At 40.2% G+C, this 13,682-nt stretch overlaps 1 protein-coding gene across 3 annotated transcripts in view; it reads right to left on the bottom strand.

Annotated features, from left to right (window-relative positions):
- Positions 1–513: 513 nt before the first annotated feature.
- Rbm45 (RNA binding motif protein 45) overlaps positions 514–13,682 on the bottom strand; it is an 18,012-nt gene continuing 4,843 nt past the window's right edge. The window contains exons 4-10 of one of the 3 annotated variants that reach the window (XM_031370693.1): positions 12,907–13,032; positions 11,973–12,158; positions 10,157–10,286; positions 9,870–9,954; positions 9,551–9,717; positions 8,090–8,290; positions 514–1,293 (exon numbers count right to left, since the gene is read on the bottom strand). In XM_031370693.1, coding sequence (XP_031226553.1) covers positions 8,098–8,290; positions 9,551–9,717; positions 9,870–9,954; positions 10,157–10,286; positions 11,973–12,158; positions 12,907–13,032 — 887 coding nt within the window. In that variant the 3' untranslated portion in view covers positions 514–1,293; positions 8,090–8,097. Of the gene's footprint in view, positions 1,294–4,648; positions 4,941–8,089; positions 8,291–9,550; positions 9,718–9,869; positions 9,955–10,156; positions 10,287–11,972; positions 12,159–12,906; positions 13,033–13,682 lie in introns of those variants that run through there. The other 2 variants (XM_031370694.1, XM_031370692.1) reach the window with 2 other exon arrangements.

Here is a 13,682-nt window from a genome sequence, read left to right as displayed (position 1 = left end):
TAGAACTATGGTAAAGGTGGGAAGGTAGTACTTCCTAATTGCTAGGATTATCCAATGGAGAGTTAAGCCAAAATGTCACCTGATGGTGGACAACCCCTCGGTTTGTACAAATGCCAGCTCTGGTTCTTTTCTCTGTTGGTTAAGGCAAGTCTCCAAGAGAGCATTGGTAATGATAGAGCTGAGGTAGCTTTTAGCTCTCTGCGTACTCTCTCTGTCTCTGCTTGGCTGAACTTTGTTATCTGACAATGCAGGTTACCTGCCCAGTGCACTCACCCACTGCCTTGGACTCGTCAATCCTATAAGCAAGAAACTGTGATTTACTTGTCTTCTACCTTCCCCCAAGTGTCACAATAGGACCTCTATTCTTCAGTGACCAGTGTACTAATGTGGAAGAGAAGTCCTTTGGGATCAATAGTAAGAATGTAAACACTGTTTCCTAGGGCCAAAACCAAACACAACAGAATTTATTGATGTAAAAAACAAAAGGTCAAAAAAAAAAAAAAGAAGCATATATTTTGATATATCACATCTTTAAATAAATTGGTAAGCAACACTGGAGTAGACAATTTTAATTCTTTTTACAGAATTTTAAAAAATAAATAAAACAATTGAACAAATACCCCCAACAATCTGACCTAGCTACTGGATACTATGACCTAAGCATTACTGGTTGGAACAAAACATTCCAAACGAAATACAAAACTCAGTTAGCTGCAAAAAAACAGCCGAGAGTTCACAAAACACAGACTCTGAAGAACATCTGGGAATGGCCACTTCCATTATCTGACTGAGCTTAATAGTTCTCCAGTTTTTGTTGGAAACAGTACTTACCTTGTCACAGAGTTTCACATATCAAATGCCATAATTTTCTTAAAATAGCCCCCTGAAGTCTTCTTTCTCCTGAGTGTGTAGTGATATGGTTAGGCGGGTGGTTTTATGAGCGCTACAGTGGTTGTGGCCTCTGCCAACCTGCATCTCTGCTAGGTCATGTGGACCTTGACATGAACACTTTCAATTCCTAAAGAGCAGCCTCAATTCCCTTTTCTGGGGCAGTCTCTCAGATGGATTTTGCAGGGACTGGTGTGTTTTTCAAACTACGTGTGCATTTTCTCCCATCATGGTCTATACCATCCTTGGGAGCAAATGCAGCCATCAATCACATTTGCTCAGCTCAAAGTAGATGCGCTACAATGAGCAAGCTGCAGTGTTACGTTTTCCTAAGCATGCTGTCTGACCCTCTAGCCATACCATACCTTTAGTTCCCAAGGTCCATGTGTTCTTGAGTTACTGTCTCTAGAAAAGGAAACGATACAATCCACTTATTAGGCTTCCAGATACCACAATGGAATTCGTTAACAAATGATGAATTTATCTTTCTCTCTCTTTATTGAAATCATGTAAATATAAGAATAAGTTTCTTTTTCTGATGTCAAAAGTTGTGGAGAACCTGCTAGGATTTTTAATAGAGCTTAATATCCACCTATGTAAGAAATTATGCCTCAGGGAGGCTCTACCACTATCTACAACTGTAATGATTACATATCAGTTTCTTGATGTAATTCCTATCTACTACTAATACTAAGCTGAGGCAAATACTTAACTTTCAAAAATTTCCAATGTAGGAAAACATCTAGACAACTTCTCAGTGCCCCTCAGCAGTCCAACCCAAAGTCCAACATACGGAAACGGTTTAGAACCGAGTGTCGCAAACTGAAAAACCAGAGGCCACCTATCAGGATCACTTAGGGAACTTGTTGAAACATCTCTACCACGTTGCAAATTGGTGCAGCCACTCTGGCCATCAGTGTGGAGAATTCTCAAAGAGATTAAAAAAAAAATCCCACAAGTGACCCAGCCATACATAGAACTTAGCATCCTATTCCATGGATGTTGACTCTGTCATGTTCACTGCTGCTCTATTTATAACAGCTTAGAAATGGAAATAGCATGTCCTACAACTGACAAATGGATACTGAAAGCGTGGTACATAGACACTATGGAATACCACTCAGCTGTAAAGGAAGATGAAATCACCAAATTTTCAGGTAAATGGGTGGAACTAGAAAATACTATATTAAAGTGAGGTAAATCAGACCCAGAAAGACAAATGCCCCATGTTCTCGCTCATCTGTGGCTCTTAGCTCCAGTGTTCAGATGTGACTATGTAACCTGGAGTAATTGCAACATCCAACCTTGCATACACAATGCCTAGTAATCCACAACTCTCTCAATTTTAGCTTTGTCTCCCAAACCCATATAATATGTGGACAACACTGCCAAGTTTGGCTGCAAACTTGACCTCCTTGGGCCACAGATGCAGCAGTTTTTGTAGGGACTGAAAACCTTCTCTACTCGCTATTATAAGCAGCAGAACTTTTAGTGTGCTTCCTCCTATCACAACACACACACACACACACACACACACAGAGCTTTAGCTGGGTGCTTGGGTCCTGCCCTCTCGGCACCTTTCCTGTTGTTACATTATAGCGTCAGAGGCTCCTCTTTAATGGTGCCAACTCTTTTAATGGTTACAACTTCTACAAGAGCTGGCTGCAACCTTGAGCTTTTCAGAAGAGGAATTGGTAATAACCATTTCACAGAATAAGTTGTTATGATGGCTTGAAATTTCCATGACCAAAATTAGCCCATTATTTTTAAATTCAGCTTCATGAAAATTCTCAAGAACAGGTGAAAGTAGATTTTTTTGCCAATATACTACATGACTAGCCTCTAGCCCAGCTGCTAACTAGAGTCCTATTCTCCTCACGAGCTAGGCCTCTACTGTCTGCATTCATTTTGCATTCTTATATTTCACTCTACTTTTTCAGCCAGGGTTTCACTATGTCGTCTTGGCTGGTCTAGAACTCAGAGACCCACCTGCCTGTCTCTGCCTCCCCAGGTGTGCAGGGATTATGCTTTAATTCTCTCTGCTTTATCTTCCAAGCTCCCACCAGAACAGCCAATTAAGCTCTCTCTGCTTCTAACATTAAATGACCTTTCCAGCCCAAAGTTCCACAATCTTCCAAACAGCGCCATTGCGTGTTCAACTTTGTGAGTCTTTGGGGGCTCTGCCATTCAGAGCACCACAGCACCTCTGAGAACTGAGAGAGGAGGCTCAGTGAGTACACCTGAGGGCAGGCGGGCATGTGAGAGCCACGGAAAAGGATTAGCTTCTATATGGGCTTCTGAGGAACATACAGAACAGAGGAGAACTGTAGGAGAGTGGGTTTTATCTCTAACTGAGGATTAACCAAAGGTATTAGGCATTTTGGGAAGATATAGGGAGCTCCCTTGTTATAAATTGTGCTATTTTTACACAGTACGAAGCCCCCAGCCAGGAATATTTTGTGAGGGAATTCAAACATAACTGGAGTGTTAGAGCCAGAGAGCTTGTAAACATTTTAATTCCAACCCATGAAGTAAGTTTGGAGGAAGGAATCTGCTGCTGCTGAATCTTCAGTTTTCTTTACTTCAGGTCATTTCCCCCGAGAGCATTTGCCTCTTTGTTTACTCATGGCTCTGGCTCACAGAAAAATATTGGTTCAGTTTCTGCCTGGACAGATCAACTGAGATTTTATTTTCTAAGTTTATGAAAATTACTGATTCAGAGAAAAGATTTCAAATTCTCAATAGAGAGATGTCCAGGATTAAATACTCCATGGTGCTCCCTGTAATTGAGCTTTGTGATTTGTAGTTTGACTCAGGGTGTGGCAGGCATAATGAGGAGGTAATTAAACAATATTTCACCAACCATAACTCATTATATTTTCTTTTAAATTGCCAAGTTCTTAATTTAATTCTTTAAGAGCTGATATAAATTTTCATTCTTGAGATTTCAAAATATACAGTATTTTTTAGTAATTTTTTTGTGTTTTATTCTGCTTGACAGGTTCTCAAACCTAGGCTATCTTCACATGTACAGCAGTCTTCCTGCCTCCATCTCCCAAGTGCTGCATTACAGGTGTGACGTACCATGCCGGATAGCTACCTACATTTTTTATTTTTCATTTCAAAATTATTCCATCTCCTATCATAGCCTGTATTGATAATTGCTCACATATCATATTTTTGGAGTAGCCATTATGCTTCTACATTTATAAATGAAAAAAATTTCTATTCTCTCAAAGCCACTGATAAGTAGGTGTGGTAGCCTACACCTATATTACGTGACAAATGATACCTCATCCAACACACACACACACACACACACACACACACACACACGCAAAACATCCCTCTAGATCTCAATTTAAATCTCAGTCACTTAAATTGAGACTTTATAACCATGAGAAATCCTCACAAAAGTATCAACAAATTTTGGTCTAGCAATAAATACACAACACTGCAGTCTCTCTAGCAAACACTGCTTGTGTCCTGGCAGAGCCAACAGTGAGACTGTGTGGAATGAGCGAGTTCTTGTTTCACTGACTCTAATACGCAAGTGGCTAGATGAAAGAAACTCCTGTATTTCATGTCTTACCAGAAAAAGACTGTCAGTGATACTGTATCATACAACTGATGTGTTTCTACTTTCACAGATATTAAAGAGTGAAAATACGTTATCTCAAAGCCAATGAAACTTGCCACTTACTTAAAGTCTAACCAGCACCCACGGTTTCGTTCTGTCTTTCATATAAATAAGCCATGATTTAGTTATGCAAAGTGAACTTTATTTCTGCTATACATGACAACATATTTCTCTAAGGAAGCTTTATTTCTGCTATACACAACAACATTTTGTTCTAGGAAACAACTACTATATTAATTTTTCCAGTAAGGTCAGATAAAAATACATGTCAGCAATCCCAGATAAGCAACGGTATGTAGACTATCAGATATGTAAGGAAAAGGGGAAAAAAGCTGTCAACTGTCGACAGGGGTTCGTCCAGTCAGGTTTTCAGTCAGTCAGCTGAGGACTATGTCATTAGTTAGTCTTTGTTCTGTAGAAAGAGCACAACACAAGGATGAAAATCATCACCTGCACGTGAACAGCTGATGTGCTCAGCATCCCACACTGTCGGGAGGGAGGGAAGGAGAGAGTTCTTTAACTTCTCTGTGGCCTGTCTGACCTGCTTCATCATAAATACCTCCAAGTAAACAAGACCAGACTTACTTAAGAGTTGATGCTCGCAGGTAATGCATTTCTAGAGAGAAAAGTCTGTAGATTAACTTAAAACCAGGTGCTCTGAAATATTACAATGTCTATATTCCTCTAATAGAAAGAGAAATATAAAAACAAGACTCACCTCAAAAGGGAACCCAACTATTTTCAACACTGGCTCTTAGATCTCTTGGGTGGGGCTCAGTTAGTCCTAGGCTTATTCCTCAGACAAGAGCAACCAGCTTCCATGAGTTGTGTCCTATTAGAGCTAAATGAGCAGTGCACCAACCACACCAAAGAAATCCCCCCTGTCATGACCATGCAAAATGTGGGAGTCTGTCTATCTTACTATTCTGTTGAACCTTTAAAAAAGATCATTCACTTATTGATACAGGGTCTCACTGTGTCTTCCAGGCTCTGGAGTTTACATGATTCTCTTGCCTTAGTTTCTGAAGAACTGCAACTATAGGTTCAGCCTCCCCCTACCCCCTGCACTTGACCAATAAAATTATTTAATGCATCACCAAAGGTAGAGAATCTCACTATGCAATCCATGGTAAATAAAGGATGTGCAACAAAAACAAAAGCCATGGTGCAATTAGAAGACATCCAAATTATAGCTATTTCTATGCTAACCATCTCACTGTTTCCCAAGTAATTTGACCCCTTTTGATCTCTGCCCTGAATATTTATCAAAATTCAATAGTGGTAAAAGCATTGGTGGCTAGCCATGCTGAAAACCATGTAGTGCCTTTATTTGGGAACCCAGGTAAACGTGCATCACTATGAAGGTGAAGCTGCCCTACTTTAAAGCTTGGCTCTCAGTACCAGCTGGCTGGGAGGGAGTTCTGCACTATCTTTTCCTCTTCACCATTAAGCTTTTACTTTCTCATCATTTGTATGAGGTGACATCTGAAAGGTTCCACTAAAGCCATAAATGTAAGGATTTTAGTTCACATTTACAAAGCTTTTCTTTCATTTTATCAGGAATTCTGCTCTTAGTGCCTTACAAGAAACCTAGCCAAAACCCAGGTCTCTGAAGTCTGAAGAGAACTACGCAGCTTTCCTTGTTCTAGGTGGGCCTAGTGCACATCTCTGCTCCTTTCTCATTCACTGCCTCTCTCTAAAGCTCTCCCTTCACATCCACATTAACCCCACACTCAGTATTTCTGCTCTATTCTCCTGGGTGCTGAGATTACAAGCCAATAATTCCCTTTAAAACATAAATTATCATTAGAAAGGCTCAAACATGAGACTACTCTGTATATCTTCCATACTATCAAGTCAATGTCTTGCCCTTTTAAAGCGCAAAGACTCCCTGAACAAAAGCAGTAATTGTCTCCTATATACTAAAATATTTAAACACATGGGTAAGTGTAATTTCCCCACTACACTTTAAAGGACTATTTATTTAAACAGAATTAAATTATTAACATCTTATTAGTAAACAAGAAAATTTGCTTGCTAATTCTCTTTTCCTGGGAACAGAATATTTTTAGAGCTAAACTGCCAAGCTGTTTAGTGTAATGAATGTGAATTTCGTCATTAAATATGATATTTAAAAGCACTTTTAAAGCAGGATTATTTCTAGTGGGCCCAGTGGGCATTTTTCCCTGCCAACTACTTTTTAAGAAAAAGGAACTAATGACTTGCTTTGCTCTACAAATGAAGGGCCTTCACCGGTGAGGCCTACAGTGATTAACTCTGAGTTCCTAGTTCACAACACTGGGCAGACCTGGACGTACCTGACATGGAGTGGGGCTGGGAGGACGGTGTGTGTGGGAACAGGAGAAAAGCTGTCTCTGAAACTCAGAACTCAGTAGAGGAAGGCAATCTAAAGACAACATCCCCTTTAAGTCAGAGATATAACCCACCACAGAAACATAAGATTGAGCTTTGAGAGCTAACCCACAGGAAAAAGAATTCCTATGTTATGTCAGTATTCATAAAGAAGGGGGTTAGCAAATGGTCAGAGGTCTTTAAAGATACACAGATGCAAAATATCTAATAAAAAAATGTAAAAAAAAAAGATACACAGATGTACACAAAAATATTTTCTGAACATTTACTTTTAAAGTGCAAACTCAAAAGTTTGAGTTTGGAAAGACACTAATATTTAGGTTTAAAAAGTCCAAAAAAATATATTATTTCATACTGTTTTTCAGTATGAAAATAGTAAGACATCAAAAGATTACTTTTTTCAAGACTTATCTTAATACATATATACATGTATACATACATACATATGTACATGTATATATGTGTACACGTCTGTCTGTGATCATGTATACATGACTGAGTATGTTCACAGAGTTCAGAAGAGAGCACTGGGTGCTCCAGGGCAGTGGTTCTCACCCTTCCTAATGCTGTGACCCTTTAATGTAGTTCCTCATGCTGTGGTGACTCCCAAATTAGTTTCATGCTACTTCATAATGGTAATTTTGCTACTGTTATGAATCATAATGTAAAGATCTGTCTTCTTCTTCTTTTCTTTTTTTTTTTCGAGACAGGGTTTCTTTGTATAGCCCTGGCTGTCCTGGAACTCACTCTGTAGACCAGGCTAGCCTCGAACTCAGAAATCCGTCTGCCTCTGCCTCCCAAGTGCTGAGATTAAAGGTGTGCGCCACCACCGCCTGGCAAGATCTGTCTTCTGATGGTCTTAGGCAACCCCAAAGGGTTGTCAAGACCCACAAGTTGAGAAACTCCACCCTAGACTGTGAGGTATATACAGATGGTTATATAAGCAGCCTGATGTGGGCCTCTGAAAGAGCAGCAAGCACTTTTAACTGCTAATCCATCTTTCCAGCCCTGAATTTAAACAATTTTAAATTAACAAAATATATTGCAAAAAGAACTTGGCTTTAAGTAGTTTTAAGCCAACATGGTTTTAGTTGGCTTCTGAAGTCCCCAGAAGAGAAGCTCATAAGTGAAATACTTACAGACATTCCTTTTCTTAGACTCCTTCGCTGGTGGGTAAGAAACACTTACCTTAAGACTCAGTAAGTTCTCTGCCTCTTTTTGGATTCTTCTCTTGGGGAGTCTGCCAGCATAACTTTAAGCCTGACCCCATTCAGAATCTTCCCGTGCAGAGTTGTGATGGCGTCATTGGCGCTCATTCTATCGGCATACTTGACATAGCCCACATTTTTTCCCGACACAAGGTAGACCTCGATCAGGTTCCCAAAGCGGCTGAAACAAAGTAAAAGACCATCTACTTGTAAGTTCTAAACACAAATCTCGACTCTTTCCCGACGCCCATGACTTCTGCTAGTGGTGTTCGGCAAACAGTGCCTTTTTCAGCAAACTTCTCTTGGCTCCCGGAGGCCTCCTTTCTCACCAAAAGCATCTCATGACTCTCCTTACCCCATGGCTGTCCCTTTCCAATTTACCCTCCACTCAGTCTTTTTTCCTGAAGAATTTCAACGGTTCCACTTTGCCTCCTAGGTAAAAATGAACTTAGCTTTCAGGACAATCACTGGCTTCTCCAGCTTTGAATCCTCTACAATCTCTCATTGTCCACATTCAAACAATCTCTTTTCATATCCTTCCTGCCACAAAAACAAACAATCCCCCCCCAACCCAAGCCAAACCCCCAACCCCCTCCTCTGGCAAAACTAGATTTATCTTCCAGGTCTCAGAACCCATCCTGCTTCAAAGAGAAATGTTAGAATTGCTGTGGGACCTACAACTGCTGCTCCGTAAAATGAACGCTTTGTTCACGTAGCATAATGCTTTGTTTACAATACACTTAGCTCGCCAGCCCAGTGCCTGCCCTGCACAGAGGGGTGGTTCAAGAACAAAATCACCAAACCCACACCTAAATGAATCAGTGACATAAAGGTCAACATATCTGTACCACATGACTGACATTGTGTGTGGCTCTCTTACATGCTTCCTATTTGCTTAACTCAAATACAGTCTTAGAGGGGGAAAGGCAAATGTCTAAAAAAAAAAAAAGCTATGGTAGATATAAAGTTACATTAAGATACAAAAATAGGTAAGCTCCTCCTCTTGCCTTTACACTTACTACATATTACCCACTATAACTCAGTGATTTGCCCTCCATGACATAAACCTTAGGATCCAACCAAGTGTGAGCAAAGGGGAAGAAGTTTAGTAAATGCTGAATTATATAACATGGAGAAAAGAGAATGCCAAAAGAACAGGTCTATGCAAATGAATCTTCTCCCAAGAGACAAGTGATTTTTTTCCATTCTATACCTTCCTGTATATCTTAAGTCTTAAAAAAGAAATCAGGAAATTCTATGTGTAGGTTAGGATAGGTGTCTGACAGAGAAAAGAAAATGACATAAAGAAGAGATCAGTTAAGTCTTTAGAGGTCAGAACAGGTCATCCATCTCTCAGCAGCAGGAGTGTGAGAATGGTGGTTACTAGTTTAAATGAGTACACTTGTTTACAACTACCAAGGTGTAGCTTTGAGAATCTTACCAGAATATATCCTCCAACACGTCTAATGGCAGAGGATGGGGATTAAACACAATAAACAGCCTTTCTTTCACAAGCGTTTCAGGCGGGGCTTTCTTTTTGCACGATGGAAGTACGACGTCTGTCTGGATTTGAGGCGCCTGTGACCCAGAACTTCCTCCAAATTGCTGCTGAAGAGTCGGGCACAAAGGGAAAGAGAATAAAGAAGCTCTTCAGGGCTTTGGGGCCAAGAGCTGAGGGTGTGTTATGGCACCCACGCCGCCTTTTACGACAGCTCTGAAAGCGTCCTCAGTATAGACACATCACGTTCTTACCCACTTACCAGAAACTGCTGCTGATTCGGGTTACTCCACACCACCGACGCGAGCTGTGCTGCCACCATCTGTGTCGCCATTTTCCTAATGAGACTGGAAACAACAACCGACAGTTTATGGGAAACTGGAAATATTCAGCATCGTAACAACAATTTGTCTGGTGTGGCTTCCTCACCTGAGACAAACTGTTTGTTTTTATCCTTCAAGCCGCGGTCACGTGCACTCAGTCACGTGCACCCACAGTCACGTGCACCCACAGCCTGGCTTGGGCCACGCTGGAATGGTACTTACTTACTCTGTCATATTACTTCCGTCATCCAGGAAGGAAACAGCCAGCCGATTCCCAGGAGGGTACTGGAATCCATGCAGTTTGTATTTTGCATAAATAGCTGATGCTACGTTAAAATACTGAACCACACCATGACCTAAAATAGAGAATATACATGCAAAAGGCAGCAGATGCACGCTTAAGGCCTACAATACAACGCATTTCTTTCTTTTTTTTAATTTTTAAATTTTACATTCATTGGCATTTTGCTTGCATGTTATGTCTGTGTGAGGGTGTCAGAAGCTCTGGAACTGGAGTTACAGTGATGAACTGCCACATGGGTTCCAGGAATTGAAAGAGCAGCCAAGGCTCTTAACCAATGAGCCTTTCTCCAGCCCCAGTTACAATATATTTCAAAGGGGAAAAATATAGAACTGTTATTAGTCTCACACAACCAGTAAGTACAAATCAAAGATAACAGAGAACAAAGTTCTGCTAAACATGCACGTAGGCAGTGAAATGTAAGTTAATCTTGGTAAAATACAAACATTTTTAAGAAACTGTAGTACCAGCATATATGAAATGGAGTAAAAAAATAACCTTAAGAAAATGTAGTATCAGCATATATTCTATCTAAAAAGTTGAATTTTAAGATATATATTTTTTTATTCTTTTCTTAGCAGGAAGTTGCTAGATCAGGCCATTGGCCTTTAACTTGTAATCCCATTGTCTCAGTTTTCCAATGAGTACTGGGATTACAGGCACTCACCACGAGGCCCAGTTTACATTTTCTTATACAATAACCATATACATAAAACCTAAAATTCTTAATTCTTTGAAGTTAAGAGTTTTCTTATTATATTGAACAGGAAACAATGTGAACTTGTCCACGGAGAAGATGCTACACTCAGCTAGTTGAAACCGTGGAGGAAGGTGGTCTGTATGAAAAGCAGAAACGTTGTCCGTTTCACATGCCTTTGAAGAGATTTCAGCTCTAGGGCCAGGTTTCAGTGAAGGGGGCAGTGCTGGGAGCAGGAAGAGGTTTCCCCTGGAGCTCGGGAGCTATGGTACAACCAGGAGGCTTTCATGACTTCTCTGGAAGAAGAGAAGTTTCTCTTCTTGGGGAGAAACACAGGTGCACACTCTGTAAATCAAACAGGCTGAGTAGTTTTTCCTGTCAGTCTGACATAACCTAGATCTGCCCAGGAAGGGAGAGCCTGGGCTGGAGAACCACCCGCACCAGACTGCCTGCTGATGTGTAGTGAGGAGAGCCCTGGCTGTAACTAATACTCCCTGCTTCTACCACCAAACGGAGAATGTAGGGAGAGATGCAGAACTCTTAGGATGCCAGGGAGGTAGAGAGACCAGGAAATGCACGAGGAGGATGCTTTAAATACTTTATAAGCATCAAGTCCAAACCAGATCCTAAGCAAAACCAGATCCTAGCCTGAGGCACCACTGTTTTACAATGGAAAATAGAGAATTCTTTATTTTGTGAGAGTTAAAATATTTTTATGGTGAATGACTTTTATAAAAATGATACATTCTTAGGGTTTACTTACTAAGGTATTGTTGGATTTTAAACTATAAAAGGAGGGGCCAGGAAAGGCTAATGGGTAGTAATGAGATTAAAGTATATGATATACCTGAACAAAAATATCATTGTGAAAACAATCACTGTATAATAAACACATGTACGTTAACAAAAAGAATTAAAAAAAAAACTAGAAAAAATAAAATATAAATTTCCTGCAGCATAAACAGCATAAAAATGTGTCATGCATGGATAAAAACTAATTTAACAGAACACTATAAACTTAACAACAGCAAAACATCAGTTTACCATGATTTGAATAAGGATCTCGCTGAACTTCACAATATTCCAGTCCAGGGACTATGTCAAAAATGCTAAAGAGCTGCTCTTCCGTGAAGGGGACTCTCGACACCACTGACAGGCGTTTGGAGATAGCTTCTTGGCTTCTGCTATCACTCTTGTCAAAAGTTGAAAACTCAGACTGCTGTTCTCCAACTATATATATAACATATACATACACATAATACATATATATAAGTGAATAATTAAATTTCTATACATTACAAGTTATGTAACCACTTTGCACAAGGATATTTAAAATGTCTAGATATGAGACACTATATTTTGTATTATTCTTTTGAAAATATAATTTAATTTATCCTGAGAGTTTCATACACATATACGCTATGTTTTGATCATATCTACCCCCCTCCTTTGTAGTACTGTAGTATTCTACAACCATAGAAGTGGTGACAGGGAAGCAGACAGCTTCAACCATTTCCTAACTTCAATACAGAACTACCTCAGGAGTGTTTAGTTCAATACCACAGGAAGGAGTTTAGGACCTAAAACTGTAAAATATGGCAAGAATCTTATCTGAAAAGTTGTGCCTGTGCCTCTGGGGACTCTGACCCATCCCCGACCCTTCCCAGTCTATGCCTTTGCTCCTCTCCTCTCTGTGAACCAAGCTTTACAGCAGCACAGTGCAGGGATAACTGTGTAACACCTTAGTATGCAGATAATGAGCAGCTAGTCAGAGGAATCTATATTGTAAGGCAGTTAAATAAAGTTTATGTATTAAAGATGTTAGAAGAAATGAGCAGCTTCTCAGGAAAAAAACAGCAACATATCAGACTTTCATTCAGTAGGTAACACTTTCAGGTTGCTGACAGAAGAATGGCTTCAAGTCAGCTCACATTTGGGCAATATGCTACATATTAATATACTGAGGCGGCCCACTCACCGAAGGGAAACAGATTTGTTCTAGGTTCATGTCCCGAAGCCTCCTGCCTCGCGCTACTGTAATAATCTTGTTCTGGGGACTCGGCCGACACTTTACTTTTAGGTTCAGCCAAGAGTGCTCTGAAACCTGAAAATGAGAATCCATGAATTTTCAAGCTTCATAGCAAACTTAACATGTTTGATTTTGCGGATCTGACCGAGTTTCAGAAATCTAATTGTACAAGGCAAGATTTAAACGGTGGCCATCCCCAACAGACTGACTTCTTTGTTTCATGGTTAAAGGACAAAAGTATATAAGAAAACAAACAAACAAACCAACAACAACAAAAATAATCAAGAGCCCCAAATAGAGGCTAATGCAGACAAGCAAGGACAGTAATCCTTGTGCCATCCTTCCAAAAGATGGTGTCGCCAATTAGCCCAGTGTGCTTGGCATCAAAACCCCATTGGCCATCCTCATCTTTAGCCTGTTACAACGCCTTCCTATACAAGGTGGGAAGGTCCCACAAACCCTCTAAAACAAAATGCTTTTCCATATTATGTGTACATCGGTATGTTTCAAGGGTTCATAGCGTCCACATTATTCAACAGCTGTAAACACGGTAAGCCAGCTGGTTTGAGCTCATTCTGTCTGTAGGGAGGAATTCGGAGGTGAGGGAAAGCAAGATGTACTTTTTGTTTCAGTCTTTAAAAATACTCTTCTACATCAGGCAGTGGTGGGGCACACCTTTAATCCCAGCACTTGGGAGGCAGAGGCAGGTGGATTTCTGAGTTCAA

This window comes from Mastomys coucha, unplaced genomic scaffold (assembly GCF_008632895.1).
Source record: "Mastomys coucha isolate ucsf_1 unplaced genomic scaffold, UCSF_Mcou_1 pScaffold15, whole genome shotgun sequence".
Taxonomy (NCBI): domain Eukaryota; kingdom Metazoa; phylum Chordata; class Mammalia; order Rodentia; family Muridae; genus Mastomys; species Mastomys coucha.
The sequence above is the reverse complement of the archived record's forward strand: the minus strand, read 5'-3'. Positions and strand labels throughout refer to the sequence as shown.